The following is an 18907-nucleotide window of genomic DNA, read 5'->3' on the forward strand; positions in this document are numbered from 1 at the left end:
TGCGCTCAGTAATGTAGCATGTAGATCTCCTATCAGGGGGCTGGTACAGAGCTGATCATGAGGTTTATTAAACGAGGTTTATTAAACGATACAAAGACGATTCACCTTGCTCTCTGTGATTATTAGTATTCCACATTGGGTTCGCAATACTGCGCAAAGTGTACACATTAATACACTAGCCATAGCTGGGTATTCACTAGACGATGTCGCCTGATCCAGCGGATCGGACCAACACATTGTGCACATCCAAACTTTAACAAAAAAGCAATCGGGCGCAAAATACCTGATATATTTTTATATTTAAAATAACGAACGCTCCAATGATTAATTAATTATATCAACTGAATTCAATGAATTAATAATAAACTAATATGGGTTTAAAATGCTATTGGAGGCTGCTCCCAACAACAATCTGGCAATTGTTCAATTGGAAAATACTTGGATGGGAATATATACACAATTGGGATTTCAGTACTTGTGTATTATCACGGCGCCCCGGATTTCCATCGCATGGCATTGTACAACCACAAAATCGCGTTGCATCGCATGCGATGTGACGCGATTGTCCCCGATTTTTAATTGTACAGGCACCCAGATGCCTGATTCCTATGTTAAATGCCCCTCCAGACCCAATTTTAGATTGTACACCCACCCTGATGGGTTATGACTATGTACAATGCCCCCCCATTGTTAACACCACCCCACTATCAACGCCAAACGTGGCGAGCGCAGCGAGCCCGTGTGGGGCGGCGGCATGCGTCCTCCGACCTTTTCATACCCCCACTATCCACGTCGGCGTGGAGTTGATTTTATATAGTGTGGCGAGCGCAGCGAGACACCGAGCCCGAAGCGTGGCGAGCGGACACGTAATACTTGTAAAGTAATGCGCGTCCCCTCCCGGGGCTCGCTGCGCTTGCTACACTATATAAAATCAACTCCAGGATGACGTGGATAGTGGGGGTATGAAAAGGTCGGAGGACGCGTACCGCCGCCCCACACGGGCTCGCTGCGCTCGCCACGTTTGGCGTTGATAGTGGGGTGGTGTTAACAATGGGGGGGCATTTAACATAGTCATTACCCATCAGGGTGGGGATACAATTAAAAATCGGGTCTGTGGCATTTAACATGGAAATTGCTTCGCATTGCATGCCATTATAATGGCATGCGATGCGACGCGATATTAAAATTGTACACTCATCCCGGGGAAAGGCTCAAATCGGGTCCCATCGCATACCTTAATACCTGGTATAATTATTCAGCATAATCGTTCCGAGATTACAATTGATTAGTAAGTATTCATAAAAGAATCAACTTTAATAAAAATGTCCTGTATTAAGAACAAGATATTATCTCACTCTATTTGGCTCTGGCAGGAGTCAATTAAGCCGGTGACACTCAGTAAGAATTGTAAGTTTGCACTTATAGAGGATAAAACAGAGGAACCCAAAATGGGTACTTAATTGTATTGGACCCTCAGGTCTGCTCCGGAGGACTTGTATACTTGTCTGGCAGTGGTGGGAGTTGTGTAGAATTCTCACTAGTAGGTTGTCCGGCAGCAGCGGTGGCAGAAAAGTTCAGCGATGTTCGGAAGGTTCCAGCTCCGCCCCCGCCCAGCAGCCATCGCCTGTTGACGGACCTGCTATAGATGTATTCGGCAGTGAGCGAGCCGTCCCTCACCTGCTCAACAATGTAATCAGCCGGGGGTAAGCTTTCACCTGCTCAGGGATGGCCGGGCAGGTGCGTGTACAACGGCTGTGGTGCTGAATATATTGATGGCTAGCACTGCGGTTATAATTGCACAATTCACCAACAAGGGAAGAGTCCAGAACTCAAACAAGGGTGGTAGGTCCGATATGCTGGATAAAGGGGGTATGGGGTTCCTTATCCCTTCTTTGAGCTCTGGACTGCATCCCTGAGCAGAAGCTTACCCCGGTTGATTACATCGTTGAGCATTTATTTTATGTCTTTTAAATATTATATACAAATAAATTGACAAACTTTGTATTATTAGTTATCCAATCATGAGGCGATCTCTTTTATATACACTATCAATAGTAAATTAAAGGTACTTGTTTCCTAGCACGGCGCAAATTGTAGGTGATCGCATACCTTAACTTAAGGTATGAGATGGACGCGACCGACGCGATTTTAGGGCTATTTTTAGCCTTTTCCCCGACAATGAAAAAATCGCGTCCATCGCATGCCTTAAGTTAAGGCATGCGATGCGACCGATGCGATGGACCCGATTTTACATAGGGAACAATGTTAAATGGGCCAATGGACCCGATTTTTCATTGTATACCCACCCTTATGGGTATTTTACATGACAAATGCCCCCCCATTGTTAACGCCACCCCACGATGAACGCCAACCCGAAGCGTGGCGAGCGGCGGCGGTATGCGTCCTCCGACCTTTTCATACCCCCACTATCCACGTTGGCGTGGAGTTGACTTTCTATAGTGTGACGAGCACAGCGAGCCACCGAGCCCGAAGCGTGGCGAGCAGACACGTAATATCTGTGAATTAATGCGGGTCCGCTCGCCACACTATATAAAGTCAACTCCACGCCGACGTGGATAGTGGGGGTATGAAAAGGTCGGAGGATGCGTACCGCCGCCCCTCGCTGGGCGCGCTGCGCTCGCCACGCTTCGGGTTGGCGTTCATCGTTGGGTGGCGTTAACAATGGGGGGGCATTTGACCCATCAGGGTTGGGAAACAATGAAAATTGTGGTCTGGGGAGCATTTAACATTGGGGCCAATGTAAAATCAGGTCTCAGGGACCATTTTACATTGATTCCAATGTAAAAATCGCGTCGATTGCATCGCATGCGATTTGGTTGCATGCGATGCGATCAACGCGATTTTTGGGGTCCCGATGGATACAATTTTTATCGCTGGCGCCGTGCTAGGAAACAAGTACCAAATTAAATCCCAATTGTGTATATATTCACATTGTGTACATCGGCTGTGTGTGTGCACTACCGCATACCCCGAAGTGCCAATAACTGCTTACTTTATGCTACTGAATGCAGCCATGAATGATATAGCGCACATTTATTTATTTATTTATTAACAGTTTCTTATATAGCGCAGCATATTCCGTTGCGCACATTCAGTGTGTACGGCCGGCCATCATCTCATGCCATTAGCCGTGATCCTCAACCTGCTGCTCTACAGCTTTTGTCAAACTACAAGTCACAGCATGCCCTGACACCATACCTCCCAACTGTCCCGCTTATTGAGGAAAGTCGTTTCAAACCCCCCACCCCCTTCATCTGTGCATAGATTCATCTATTCCTGCAGCCAGAGGGGCTGGGGGCACAGCCAGCAAATCACAGAGCTGCTGAACATGCCCCCACAGCGGTGAAAATGGCGTGCACCGTATACCTCCTTGTAGGGATCAACTGTTGGGAGGTACTGTATGCTGACACAGTTTTGCTAAAAGTGTTGCAGGGCATGCTGGGATGTGTAGTTTCAAACCAGCTGGAGAACACACAGGTTGGCTGGGCCTGGACTAGTGTGTGTACTGCAATACAGGACATAAAGGCGCAGATTTATCACAGCTTGGAGAGAGATAAAGTGGAGGGAGATGTTAGCCAATCAGCTTTTAACTGTCTATTGTTACAGGCTGTGTTTTAGAAATTAGATATCCAAGGGTGGCAAGATAATATTGTCAGTATGGAAGGGTAAACAAGGGAAGAGGGCCCTGCTCTTGAGAGCTTATAACCTTTAGTACGTTCTAGTTTACCCATATATTTTAAATAGATCTTTTTCGCCCTTGCTCTCTTGATACCACAATACTGGGCCCATCAGGGAGAGTATTCCATTGGCTATTATTTTGACACTACCCTGGCCGTGAGTTTCTCATCCACCCCTCATCTTCTCAGGTTCTTCTGTTCATGTGTGGTGCAACCAAAAGACAATTCCTCTGAATTACTGGAAGTCCTGGACCAGAATAAGCAGTTCCAGGTAAAGCTTTCACCACATTCAGTGTAACCACATCATATATCCCTAGGCCGCCCTTACACTTAAGACTTTTCAACTGTTACAAATGGGATACGGTCACTAGGTCTACAGCATGTAAGTCAACACCACTAGGTCGACTTGCAGGAAGGTCGACATGGGTTAAGTCCACAGAGTCATTAGGTCGACACAATCATTAGGTCGACATGGGGAAGGTCAACAGTCAAAAGGTTGACATGGGGTTTTTCACTTTTGAGCTGACGTGCCGACAGGCGGTATTTCATGCCCTACAATCCACTGGGCCTGGTGGGAGAATAAAATAGTGTTCCTGAAGCATGGCCAGTGGACGCGGTGCTACATTTCAGTGTCCATGTCAACTGTGTCGAAATTCGGGACAAAAAAAAAGGTGAAAAACCCTATGTTGACCTTTTGACTGTTGACCGTCCCCATGTCGACCTAATGCTTGTGTCGACCTAACGACCCTGTTGACCTAACCCATGTCAACCTGCATGTCGATCTTGAGTTATATCGACCGTAGTGCATGTCGACCGAGTGGTGTTGACCTAAAGCTTGTCGACCGACATGCTGTCTACCCAATGATCCATACCTGTAATTCCTTATTTTTCTTTTGTTACCACAAGGAGACAATATGATGTCTGGGCAGGAATTAGTGATGGGTACAATGACGCGATGTCAGGATGCATTCACAGTTCCAATGTCCCACCTGAGATATTCTCAGAGACACTGCGATGGTGGGGACCAGCGGTAGTTGCAGAAGTGAGGCTGTAGTGCAGTCCAAGATTCAAATAGGATAGGAGCTGCACCAACTGCCTGTGAGTCCCGGCTGGAGAAGTTTCACAGCAGTTGGGGTGGCAATTGGTGACTCCTTACCTATTTGAACTTTGGAACGCGCTGCAGCCCCACCTCTGTATCCGCCACTGGTAGGGACAACTCAATCCACACCCACACAGATCTTTCAATCCATTGTTTTACCAATCTGGTTCACAAAACATTGCATCTCGCTACTTCCTCTAGATGTAATATGTGTATTTAATGTATACTACCACATTGCTCATCTTCCTGCAGGAAAAATTGGAGCATCTGATACACAGGTCTGGAAGATATGAAGGAAAGAGAGACTTTGCTGTCGTCCTCCAGCCATTTGTAGAGCATGCAGAACCACCCACTGATCAGGTGTGCCATACACATTCCCAGTATCATTGTTCAAGGGTGTACCAGTAGTACAGGTGGGTGAATGGGAGGTGTGCATGTGTATCGGGGTGAGGTTATACCAGTGTGAGTAGTGCAGGTGGGAGTAGGAGAGGTGTGAGGGTGTACCAGTGTGAGTAGTGCAGGTGGGAGTAGGGGAGGTGTACCAGTGTGAGTAGTACAGGAGGGAGTAGGGGAGATGTGAGGGTGTACCAGTGTGAGTAGTGCAGGTGGGAGTAGGGGAGATGTGAGGGTGTACCAGTGTGAGTAGTACAGGTGAGAGTAGGGGAGGTGTGAGGATGTACCAGTGTGAGTAGTACAGGTGGGAGTAGGGGAGCTGTGAGTGTGTACCAGTGTTGGTAGTACAGGTGAGAGTCGGGGAGGGGTGAGGGTGTACCAGTGCGAGCAGTACAGGTGGGAGTAAGGGAAGTGTGAGGGTGTACCAGCGTGAGTAGTACAGGTGGGTTTAAGTAGGGGAGGTGTGAGGGTTTACCAGTGTGAGTAGTACAGGAGGGAGTAGGGGAGGTCTGAGGTTGTACCAGTGTGAGTGGTACAGGCAGTGGCGGATTCAGGGGGGGGGCACCCGGGCACGTGCCCCCCCTGTCATTCAGTTTGTAGATGAGGACCAGAGCTTTCCAACGAGCCCAGCCCCGTGTCTCTAGCCCCCCGGGAACCGGAGATATCGCCTGGCAAAGCTGTAACATTTTTTCCCCATAGGATAATATGGGACCCGTCAATTCCGACCCCCACCCAGTCCTGACGGCTGCCAGTTCCCCCTGGCATCACAGGAGCTTGGGGTTGATGTCATTCAATTCCAAATCGCTGGGCCTTCAATATGATACCAGGATGGTCCATATCGGTTAATCGGTTCCAGAGATATAGCGTGTAAATCGATTTTGTTTTTCTTTTTGAAATGTAATTTTATGGCTGTTCATGTTCTTTGAGGGCAGATTACTCTGGAACCAAACGTTCCAGTTTCACTGGACCAAAATCATTCAAAGCCCACTCAGAAGTTCTTCAATATGATACTTGTCTCATGTAAATGGGTCAGTTAGTCGGCAGATATAGCCGGTTAAATGAGATAACTGGTTAAAGGGGGGGGGGGGGGAGGGGTGGTTTTCTCTCCCCCTCACACCAGAAAATGCAGGGACTAGGCTGGTGTAAAAGGGGCCAACCTGGGAATGCATTTTCTGGTGTGAAATGGGTATTATTTCAAATAGCTGGGACCTGCAGTGCTCGGAATACAGCCAGGCTCTGCCACTGTCAGTGGCTATCACTTCTGCCTGGCAGCGGCTGTCCCCCATTTACCACGAGCATGTATTCCCCGTTGGCAATGAGCATGTAATCCCACATGGCAACAAGCATGGAACCTCTGGCAATGAGCATGGAACCCTTGGCAATGAGCATGTAGATAAGCAGCACTTACTGTATGTAGCATAAGTTTTAATAGGCATTATGGTGTTTGGCATAATACATAATGGACATCATGCCGTGTAACTTAACGTGCAATGGACATTATGGTGTAAAACTACACATCCCAGCATGCTTTGCCACAGTTTTGCTATTAGAGAATGCTAAAACTATTGCAAAGCATGCTGGGATGTGTAGTTTCACAACATCTGGAGGGCCAAGGTTGGACATGCCTGGTGTAAATGTTTAATGCGCGCCTTTGGTGGACAATGTCCCTGTTTATGAAGAGTATTGTGAATTTTGTCTTAATCTGTGTGGCATTATGTGAATTCTGGCTCAATCCGTGTGGCATTATGTGAATTTTGTCTCAATCCATGTGGCATTATGTGAATTTTGGCTCAATCCCTGTGTTATTATGTGAATTTTGGCTCAATCCGTGTGTTATTATGTGAATTTTGGCTTAATCCGTGTGTTATTATGTGAATTTTGGCTCAATCCTTGTGGCATTATGTGAATTTTGGCTCAATCCGTGTGGCATTATGTGAATTTTGGCTCAATCCATGTGGCATTATGTGAATTTTGGCTCAATCCGTGTGGCATTATGTGAATTTTGGCTCTTTCCATTTGGCATCATGTGTAAGGGGCAAGTATAATGGGGTCTAGTATTTTGTTACATAATGTGTAGAAGTTGTATATGGTGTTGTACACTACACTCAAGGACATGCCCCCTGTTGAGTGGCCACACCCCCTTTTCCAGAGCGTGCCTTCGGTGCGCGCACAACTACATCCTTCACTTTTGTTGCCATGGTGGGCCTGCGTACTTTAAATGCCAGGGCCTATTTTTAATCCCATTGCCACCCTCTCTCTGCCGCTCTCTTAGCATGTACACTGGCACCACTAACACTGGCCCTCCCCCACCTAAACCCTCTTTTATCATGGTGCCCCCCCTGTCATTTTATCCTGGATCCGCCCCTGGGTACAGGTGTGAGGCTGTACCAGTGTGAGCAGTACAGGTGAGAGTAGGGGAGGGGTGAGGGTGTACCAGTGTGAGCAGTACAGGAGGGGGTAGGTTAGGTGTGAGGCTGTACCAGTGTGAGCAGTACAGGTGGAAGTAGGGGAGGTGTGATGGTGTAGCAGTGTGAGCAGTGCAGGTGGGAGTTAGGGAGATGTGAGGGTGTACCAATAGGAGTACTAGAGTTGGGGAGGTGTGGGGGTGTACCACTGTGGTGTAGTTCAGTTGGGAGGGAGTAGCACTGTGTGTAGGGGAGTTGGGGAGGTGTGAGGGTGTACCACTATGTGTATTAGTTGGGTAGGTGTGGGGGTGTACCACTGTGTGTAGAAGAGTTGGGTAGGTGTGAGGGTGTACCACTGTTTGTAGTGGAGTTGGGAAGAGCTGGGGGTGCACCACTTTGTGTAGTAGAGTTGGCGAGGTGTGGGGGTGCACCACTGTGTGTAGTGGAGTTGGGGAGGGGTGGGGTGCATCACTGCATGTAGTGGAGTTGGGGAGGGGTGGGGGTGCACCACTGCGTGTAGTGGAGTTGGGGAGGTGTGAGGGTGTACCACTGTGTGTTGGGGAGGTGTGAGGGTGTACCACTATGTGTAGTAGTTGGGTAGGTGTGAGGGGTGTACCACTGTGTGTAGAAGAGTTGGGTAGGCGTGAGGGTGTACCACTGTGTGTAGTAGAGTTGGGTAAGTGTGAGTGTGTACCACTGTGTGTAGTGGAGTTGGGAAGGGGTGGGTGTGCACCACTTTGTGTAGTAGAGTTGGCGAGGTGTGGGGGTGCACCACTATGTGTAGTAGTTGGGTAGGTGTGGGGGTGTACCACTGTGTGTAGAAGAGTTAGGTAGGTGTGAGGGGTGTACCACTGTGTGTAGAAGAGTTGGGTAGGTGTGAGTGTGTACCACTGTGTGTAGTGGAGTTGGGAAGGGGTGGGGGTGCACCACTTTGTGTAGTAGAGTTGGCGAGGTGTGGGGGTGCATCACTGTGTGTAGTGGAGTTGGGGAGGGGTGGGGTGCACCACTGCATGTAGTGGAGTTGGGGAGGGGTGGGGGTGCACCACTGCGTGTAGTGGAGTTGGGGAGGTGTGAGGGTGTACCACTGTGTGTTGGGGAGGTGTGAGGGTGTACCACTATGTGTAGTAGTTGGGTAGGTGTGAGGGGTGTACCACTGTGTGTAGAAGAGTTGGGTAGGCGTGAGGGTGTACCACTGTGTGTAGTAGAGTTGGGTAGGTGTGAGTGTGTACCACTGTGTGTAGTGGAGTTGGGAAGGGGTGGGGGTGCACCACTTTGTGTAGTAGAGTTGGCGAGGTGTGGGGGTGCACCACTATGTGTAGTAGTTGGGTAGGTGTGGGGGTGTACCACTGTGTGTAGAAGAGTTAGGTAGGTGTGAGGGGTGTACCACTGTGTGTAGAAGAGTTGGGTAGGTGTGAGTGTGTACCACTGTGTGTAGTGGAGTTGGGAAGGGGTGGGGGTGCACCACTTTGTGTAGTAGAGTTGGCGAGGTGTGGGGGTGCACCACTGTGTGTAGTGGAGTTGGGGAGGGGTGGGGTGCACCACTGCATGTAGTGGAGTTGGGGAGGGGTGGGGGTGCACCACTGCGTGTAGTGGAGTTGGGGAGGTGTGAGGGTGTACCACTGTGTGTTGGGGAGGTGTGAGGGTGTACCACTATGTGTAGTAGTTGGGTAGGTGTGATGGGTGTACCACTGTGTGTAGAAGAGTTGGGTAGGTGTGAGGGGTGTACCACTGTGTGTAGTAGAGTTGGGTAGGTGTGAGTATGTACCACTGTGTGTAGTGGAGTTGGGAAGGGGTGGGGGTGCACCACTTTGTGTAGTAGAGTTGGCGAGGTGTGGGGGTGCACCACTATGTGTAGTAGTTGGGTAGGTGTGGGGGTGTACCACTGTGTGTAGAAGAGTTGGGTAGGCGTGAGGGTGTACCACTGTGTGTAGTAGAGTTGGGTAGGTGTGAGTGTGTACCACTGTGTGTAGTGGAGTTGGGAAGGGGTGGGGGTGCACCACTTTGTGTAGTAGAGTTGGCGAGGTGTGGGGGTGCATCACTGTGTGTAGTGGAGTTGGGGAGGGGTGGGGTGCACCACTGCATGTAGTGGAGTTGGGGAGGGGTGGGGGTGCACCACTGCGTGTAGTGGAGTTGGGGAGGTGTGAGGGTGTACCACTGTGTGTTGGGGAGGTGTGAGGGTGTACCACTATGTGTAGTAGTTGGGTAGGTGTGAGGGGTGTACCACTGTGTGTAGAAGAGTTGGGTAGGCGTGAGGGTGTACCACTGTGTGTAGTAGAGTTGGGTAAGTGTGAGTGTGTACCACTGTGTGTAGTGGAGTTGGGAAGGGGTGGGGGTGCACCACTTTGTGTAGTAGAGTTGGCGAGGTGTGGGGGTGCACCACTATGTGTAGTAGTTGGGTAGGTGTGGGGGTGTACCACTGTGTGTAGAAGAGTTGGGTAGGCGTGAGGGTGTACCACTGTGTGTAGTAGAGTTGGGTAGGCGTGAGGGTGTACCACTGTGTGTAGTAGAGTTGGGAAGGGGTGGGGGTGCACCACTTTGTGTAGTAGAGTTGGCGAGGTGTGGGGGTGCACCACTGTGTGTAGTGAAGTTGGAGAGGGGTGGGGGTGCACCACTGCATGTAGTGGAGTTGGGGAGGGGTGGGGGTGCACCGCTGCGTATAGTGGAGTTGGGGAGGGGTGGGGGTGCACCACTGCATGTAGTGGAGTTGGGGAGGGGTGGGGGTGCACCACTGCGTGTAGTGGAGTTGGCGAGGTGTGGGGGTGCACCACTATGTGTAGTAGTTGGGTAGGTGTGGGGGTGTACCACTGTGTGTAGAAGAGTTGGGTAGGCGTGAGGGTGTACCACTGTGTGTAGTAGAGTTGGGTAGGCGTGAGGGTGTACCACTGTGTGTAGTAGAGTTGGGAAGGGGTGGGGGTGCACCACTTTGTGTAGTAGAGTTGGCGAGGTGTGGGGGTGCACCACTGTGTGTAGTGAAGTTGGAGAGGGGTGGGGGTGCACCACTGCATGTAGTGGAGTTGGGAAGGGGTGGGGGTGCACCGCTGCGTGTAGTGGAGTTGGGGAGGGGTGGGGGTGCACCACTGCATGTAGTGGAGTTGGGGAGGGGTGGGGGTGCACCACTGCGTGTAGTGGAGTTGGGGAGGTTTGGGGGTGCACCACTGTGTGTAGTGGAGTTGGGCCGTGTAACCATGCTATGCTTATTTTATCTTTAGAGGCTGGAAGTGTTACATTTGTTGCAAATACAACAGATTTAAGGGAAACTTAGAAGGATATGTCTCTACAAAGTTCATGGTGATACAATTGCCTTATATCAGGTTATTTAGTGTGTGTGGGGGGGGGGGGGGAGTAGGCCCTGTGCAGGCCCTCTGAGCGCTGTGTAATATTTGCTTCACTTTCATCCTGTACAGAATGGGCGCATCGATTATTCATTTTTTTCTCCAGACTGTTTCCATTTTACCATTAAAGGTCATGAGCTGATGGCAATAGGACTGTGGAACAACATGGTAATGTATATGCTGTATGATGCCTAATAATAAATATATCCTGATCCTACACAATCACCATCTATAGAAACCCATCACATAGACTATCATCTATAAATCCTTCACACAGACTCAGCATCATCAAAAGCCCCTCACACAGACTCACCATCCTCAGAAGTCCCTCACACAGACTCACCATCGTCAGAAGTCCCTCACACAGACTCACCATCCTCAGAAGTCCCTCACACAGACTCACCATCCTCAGAAGTCCCTCAAACAGACTCACCATCCTCAGAAGTCCCTCACACAGACTCACCATCCTCAGAAGTCCCTCACACAGACTCACCATCCTCAGAAGTCCCTCACACAGACTCACCATCCTCAGAAGTCCCTCACACAGACTCACCATCCTCAGAAGTCCCTTACACGCACACTCACCATCATTAGAAATCCTTCACACAGACTCTCCATCATCAGAAAGCCTTCACACACCCTCACTATCATCAGACATCCTTCACATGCACTCACTATCATCAGAGATCCTTCACACACACACACACACACACACACACTCACTCACTATCATCAGACATCCTTCACACGCCCTCACTATCATCAGACATCCTTCACACACACTCACTATCATCAAAAATGCTTCACACACCCTAACTATCATTAGAAGTCCTTCACACACACTCACCATCATCAGAAATCCTTCATACAAACTTCTGATCGTTAGCAGTCATTCCCACAGACTCCTCATCTTCAGACATCCTTCACACAGACTCACTATTATCAGACATCCTTCACACATACTCACTATCAACACATACCATGAAAGACGAGCACATTGCAGCATGAGTTTGCAGGATACAGTATGCGGTAAGATGTACAGTACAAAACTCATATAGCATCAGAAGTGAGTATCTGTACAGAGAGATATACAGTATACATAAGTCAGATGTGGGACGCGCAGGCCTGCAAATGAGTAACCGTGATACCTCATTATGAGGCATGGGCTGTCGAAGACACTACACATAGAGTCATAACCAGATTAGGAATGTTCTAAGCAAGTGTCCAGGTCAACATAGACAAAATGTCCACACAGGCAAAAGGTTGACATGGAAATAGTCGACACATGAAATGGACGACATGCTTCGGACAAGTGCCTTTGGGTGTAAAAGTTGGTACTTGTTTCCTAGCACGGCCACAATCGCGGGCATCGGGTGTAATTTTTAGTGGTCTGCGACGCGACCGACGCGATGCCCCCGATTTTCCCATTGAAATGCATTGAAAAAAGTCAAAATTGCGTCGGTCGCGTCGCAGGCGGCTAAAAAAGGCTTAAATGGTCCAGACGCGATGCCCCCGATTTCCCATAGGAAACAATGTTAAATGCCTCAATTTACCCGCGATGCCCCCAATTTCCCATAGGAAACAATGTTAAATGCCTCAATTTCACCAAATCATCATAGGGAACAATGGTAAATGGCCCAGAAAGCCCCAAAAACACCCCTGAACAGTGAAATGTCCCCCCAAAAGTAGTTATACGCCACCCCACGATCAACGTGAACCCGAAGCGTGGCGAGCGCAGCGGTACGCGTCCTCCGACCTTTTCATACCCCCACTATCCACGTCGGCGTGGAGTTGAAAATAGAATAGGCGCAGCGAGCCACCGAACCCGAAGCGTGGCGAGCGCAGCGGATACCTTCACAGGTAAACGCGTCCCTTCGCGGGCTTCACAGTTATCCGCGTCCCCTCGCCACGCTTCGGGCTCGGTGGCTCGCTGCGCTTGCCACACTATTCTATTCTCAACTCCACGCCGACGTGGATAGTGGGGGTATGAAAAGGTCGGAGGACGCGTACCGCCGCCCCTCGCGGGCTCACTGCGCTCGCCACGGGTTCACGTTGATCGTGGGGTGGCGTAAACTACATTTGAGGGGACATTTCACTGTTCAGGGGTGTTTTTGGGGGTTTCTGGGCCATTTACCATTGTTCCCTATGATGATTTGGTGAAATTGAGGCATTTAACATTGTTTCCTATGGGAAATCGGGGGCATCGCGGGTAAATTGAGGCATTTAACATTGTTCCCTATGGGAAATCGCGGGCATCGCGTCGGTACCATCGTACCCGATTTTTTAGTGCATGCGATGGCCGTTATGCCCCCGATTTTTACTAACTATGCCCACGATCATGATCGGTGTGGCCGTGCTAGGAAACAAGTACCGAAAAGTTAAACAAAAAACTCATGTTAACATTTCCCTGTGTCGTCCTGTCGGCACTCTACAAATTACTGCTTAAAGAAAGCCCTAACTACCCGAGATTTAATGAGGCCTACACAATACTGCTCCCCAAACCAAACAAAGACGTTGAAAAGGTAGAATCGTACCGACCAATTACCCTACTCAACCAAGACTTTAAACTGCTAGCAAAAATTATAGCCTCCAGACTCCAAAAGCTCATGCCATCATTACTAACAAAACACCAACTTGGATTTACACATGGTAGGCACTCTGTAATGGGGGTAAGATCGGCTCTAGCAGCCATTACCTCAACATCCACAAACAACCATAAACATGGCATGCTCTTAAGCCTCGACGCCGAAAAGGCATTTGATAAAATTACGTGGGAACATCTATACGGAGTATTAGATTATAGACAATTTGGTCCTCGTTTCATCAATATCATACGCCTCTTTTATTCCAACCCAACAACACGATTGATAGTTAATGACCTAATTGGCGAACCAGTCCATCTACACAGAGGAACCAGACAGGGGTGCCCCCTATCTCCCCTCTTATTTAATCTCTCACTAGATCCTTTACTACGCCTACTTGAAAACCTTGATATCTTCAGAGGAATCAATATAGGCAATAAATCATTAAAAATTCTGGCTTTCGCTGACGATCTCTTATTGCTTATCTCAAACCCAGAAGATAGCTTAAGTGAAGTCCTCTCAAAAATAGAACAGTTCGGCGCAGTATCCGGCTTCTCCATAAATGTCCAGAAATCCACAGCCTTATATCTCTCCACCCAAACCCAACCACCATGGGCTAGGTCATTCAACCTAACATGGGCAAATACTAGCATTACATATCTTGGCATTCAGCTTCCAAAAAATCCAACACTACTGTATAAACTAAACATCTCTAAAGTAATAAATAATGTTATAACAGAATTACAAGAATGGCAAAAACTCCAACTTTCATTTTTGGGAAGAGCACAGATCATAAAAATGATTTCCTTCCCAAAACTATTATACCCCCTCCAACTTTTACCCATTTTATTAACATCAAAAGACGAACAACACCTTAACACTGCATTCCGCAGATTTATCTGGGCAGGGAAAAAACCCAAAATTAGCCTTAAAATCTTACAAAAGAACCACAAAGAAGGAGGAATAAATTTCCCGCATATTTCCATGTATAATCAAGCAGCAATCTGCAGATATATAAAGGATTGGGTAACCTCTTCCAATAATTACGCAAATTATGAACTAGAACAACAATTAATCCCTAATATACACCTAACAGCCCTATTACATATGGACAAAAAAGATCTACCTCTATCAGCACAGAACAATCCACTCCTCACTACTACTAGAACAGTTTGGTTTAGGATACGCAACTCCTGGAACCTGAATCCAAAAATGTCATTATTTCTGCCCTTTTGGCGCAACCCAACATTCCAAGACGGTAATTGAAACCACCCTTTCCCACTGTGGATGAGATGGGGACTGTCATCTGTTAGGCATATTACTAACTTAGACACACGCAAACCCCTAACCGTCACACAGATAAACAGCAAATATACATTCACCAAAAACAACACACTAGCAACTTTCCAAGCGCAACATTACACAAATGCGGTCCTCAAGGAACTCAACAACAAAGACTGGGCAAATCCATTTGATACCTGCCTACTTCTACCAAGCGACACCCCAAAACTCATTTCTCTCTTTTATACAATTATTCATACCCCAGTGTTCTCCAATAACTTCAACACAGGTATACGCAAATGGCACGAAATCTTTCCTCACCTGAACACACAGGATATACTAAACTCTCTACTGTATTCACTACAAACAATGCCAAGCACATCCTACAGGGAAATGACCTACAAAATATTCTACCGTAGCTACATCTCTCCATCTAGAGCATCCCAGATAGGTATAACCTCATCCCCTTCATGCCCCAAATGCAACGGAACCCCGGCCTCTCTAAAACATTGCCTCTGGGACTGCCCTAACATACAACACTTTTGGAAATTAATTAGCAACTACGTCAATAACATACTAAATCTAACTTACACATTTGGACCGGAGTGGGCAATTTTGGGGCTGACTGACCCCGACTCCAATATCACATCAGCGGAAAAACACTTATTGTCCATAATAGCTGGAGTAGCAAAGAAAGCGATACTAAAGCAATGGATCTCTACGACTCCTCCCTCATTTCAATTCTTTGAAGACACCCTCTTCTTCTTTTTCAAAATGACATGGCTAGAGTCCCCTACACTCAACCAAAAGAAACACTCACAACTGCGAAAAATTTGGGAAAAGTACATTGTAACTCTACCTCCTAACATAACCAAACATCTAAAAATATGTTTAGACTGAACACCCCAACATTGGCTCGAAAGATTTTCTGGAAATGACGCAGGAACCACCCTCCCCCCCCTCTCCCCACTTCAGACTCACCGCTTCGTATCTCCTACAATACCCCTCTCTCCTTCCCTCCCCCTCCCTAACTATTCTCTCCTTCTCCACCCCCCTCCTCCCCCCCTACACTCTACTACTCAAAAAAAACGCAAAACCTCGGTGTTGAATCACTCAGGGAAAAGAATGATTAAATCTCTACACATGCCTTCGATTGTAACCATAACATGCTTGTAACCTGTTGTGTGAAATATTTGGCATCCCTGCTATTACTTTACGCTTGTATCAAGAATGTATTAATGACAAGATATTTGTAACGCTCTTTTCAACACTGAATAAAAATTTGATGGTTATAAAAAAAAAAAAACATTTCCCTGTGTCAACCGTTGCCACATCGGCCTTTTGATTATGTCAATTATATGATATCAACGGATTTACTGTCAACCTTGTAACTGTTGACCCATCCTCCAGATGCCCAAGCGCATACCTAGCTGCTCGCCAGAGATTCCAGGTCCTACCACACCTCTGGGGTCATCTTGTGATACATGAAACATTGATGGGAGACCGTAAGAAGGGCACAGACGTACTCGTATCGGTATCCAGACTCATGATAGAGTGATTTTAGGTTGAGAGTCATTAGGCCGACCACTAATGGTCATCCTATTGACTTTAAATGGTCGACATACTCAGGGTCAACATTGACAGATTGTCAACATAGACATGGTCGACTCAAGTTTTTCATGTTTTTGGGGGGTTTAGACTGACTTGGTTCATTCTTTACCATCCAAGTGTACCGTGAGGGGACACGGTACACCCAAAAAAAGTGAAAAACTCATGTCGACATTTTCAGTGCTGACCATGTCTATGTTGACCTTTTTTGCTTGATTCGATCTTCTGTCAATGTCGACTTTAAGTATGTCAACCATTTAAAGATGTTGACCTACCCACTGTCGACCATTAGTGGTCAACCTAATGACTGTCAACCTAGAGCCAATCTATTTCTACCATAACCACTCATATCTACTGAAACGTTCACAGCCAATTTCCCATGTTTGTGCAACGTTATACTCTGCATTGCTTCCTCCCAGATGAGGATATAAGGACAGCTCAGTGCTCATCCCCTCAATGTCTTCTCTGTTTCCTCACTGTAGCTTCAGCCATATGGAGAAAAAACCCAACTAACATCATTCTCCGAGGAGGTGAAGCTCTTGTGTCCCTCTGAGGTAACATTCTGGGCACATCATAACATGGTGTCTCTGTGCCAATTATAAAGTATGGGTGGCCACATATAAAAGACGTAAATATTTCAGGGCTGTCACAGAGCTGAGGCATCTACGTACTAATGCTGGGAGAGAGATAAAGTGGACAAAGATAAACTGCCAACCAGCTCATGAATGTAATTTTTCAAACCCAGCCTGTGACACGGCAATTAGGAGCTGGTTGGTACTTTATCTCCATCCACTTTATCTCTCTCCAAGGCTTAGTACATAGACCCCTAAATCTAAGGGGCACTTTTCTCTTTACATCCTTGATCTGCTTCCTGCTCAATACCATCGACCATCCTTTCCTCCATTGCACCCTCCATTTCATCGGCCTCTACCTCTGTCTTCGCTTGGTTCTCCTCTTGCTCTCCAAATGGTGCTTCTCAGGCTCCACCACTGTCCTCTCTTGGTTCTTCTTTTCCTCTCCAAACAATCCTTCTCAGCCTCCATCTCTGTCCTCTCTTGGTTCTCCTCTTCCTCCCCAACTTATGCTTCTCAGCCTTGTGTTCTCTTGGTTATCCTCTTCCCCTCCGACAGATCTTCTCAGCGTCTATCTTCTCAGCGTCTATACTAAGTGTACCTCACCTGCCACTCATTTCTTCTGGCTGCTGGTGACTCGTGGCATATTTTGTTATGCACCAGAATTTTATGTGTTAGTTTGTGTATAGAGGTTCAGCAGTCAGGACCCGGTTGTCATTGCTGTAACAAACTCCCACCACATCTGACGAGAGGGACAGTCTACTGCAATCCCTGACATGATTTCATAGTTGTGAAACCAACTTTTTCTTGCAGGCTCATCCGTATATTTACACCAGGACCCCGGTAAGCCCGTCTGCTGCATCGTGGACAGTCAGAGGATCCGCTCTGCTCACCGTCTTCCTCCTTCTTGCTGTGCTCCTCTATGCCAGCCCCTGAGCAAGATGCAGAAGGAACACTTGGCAGAGAGACATCTGACTATGTTGGATATTGTGTAGGTTACGAGTTGTTTGAACAGCGCTCTCTCCTGGCTGCCGCCACTTTGGGCTGATTGGGAGAGAACAGATGGAACATATACACAGGGAAAAATAAAAAAGAGCAAATTGTTATTTTTAAATAAGGGAAAGGACAGAGGAATTGATTGACTTTAATGGATTTTCAGAATCACCGGGGCTGGCGCAGTTGTACGCAAGCCGGACGTACTTACACCCACACTGCGTGCTAGGAGAGAATGTGGATTTTACATGGGGATGCGACTGAGTTCCAGATGACTGTGGAGCGTGAGCAATGATAAAGATGCTCCTGAACTGGGACTTTACGGCAGCTCTGGAACACAATGGACAAGCGCCTTGAAAGTGTAACACGCATACTAGTCTGTCCATGCACTGTAACGGGTGTGCAGCAATCCCATGTGTGCCATGGACTGTGCTGCCACTAACTTAATAAATGGTAATTATTAGAAAATACTATATGTGGAACACTAGTAATGTGTACCTGGAGCCATGGTACACAGAGGGCATGGTGTAGGGCTGGTGGCTGCAGTCACAGAGGTTGTGGAGCCTGCAGGTACAGAGGGAGCAGAGGGCTGGAGGCTGCAGTCACAGAGAGTGGTGCGGAGGCTGCATGCACAGAGAGGTTTGCGGAGGCTGCATGCACAGAGAGGTGTGCGGAGGCTGCAGGCACAGAGAGGTGTGCGGAGGCTGCAGGCACAGAGAGGTGTGCGGAGGCTGCAGGCACAGAGAGGTGTGCGGAGGCTGCAGGCACAGAGAGGTGTGCGGAGGCTGCAGGCACAGAGAGGTGTGAGGAGGCTGCAGGCACAGAGAGTTGTGCGGAGGCTGCAGGCACAGAGAGGTGTGCGGAGGCCTCAGGAACAGAGAGGTTTACGGAGGCTGCAGGGAAAGAGAGGTGTAGGGCTGGAGCCTGCAGGTACAGAGGGTGTG

General features: G+C 48.0%; 1 protein-coding gene across 2 annotated transcripts in view; it reads left to right on the forward strand.

Annotated features, from left to right (window-relative positions):
* The window catches only part of LOC146049879 (phospholipase B1, membrane-associated-like), a 57743-nt gene extending 39310 nt beyond the window's left edge, over positions 1-18433 (forward strand). For both annotated transcript variants that reach the window (XM_083166533.1, XM_083166534.1), the window contains 5 exons: positions 3888-3969; positions 5050-5157; positions 11000-11095; positions 16881-16952; positions 17784-18433. In XM_083166533.1, the coding sequence (XP_083022659.1) occupies positions 3888-3969; positions 5050-5157; positions 11000-11095; positions 16881-16952; positions 17784-17906 (481 nt within the window). In that variant the 3' untranslated portion in view covers positions 17907-18433. The remainder of the gene's footprint in view (positions 1-3887; positions 3970-5049; positions 5158-10999; positions 11096-16880; positions 16953-17783) is intronic.
* Positions 18434-18907: the final 474 nt, after the last annotated feature.

This window comes from Crinia signifera, chromosome 12, assembly GCF_055691185.1.
Source record: "Crinia signifera chromosome 12, ASM5569118v1, whole genome shotgun sequence".
NCBI lineage: Eukaryota > Metazoa > Chordata > Amphibia > Anura > Myobatrachidae > Crinia > Crinia signifera.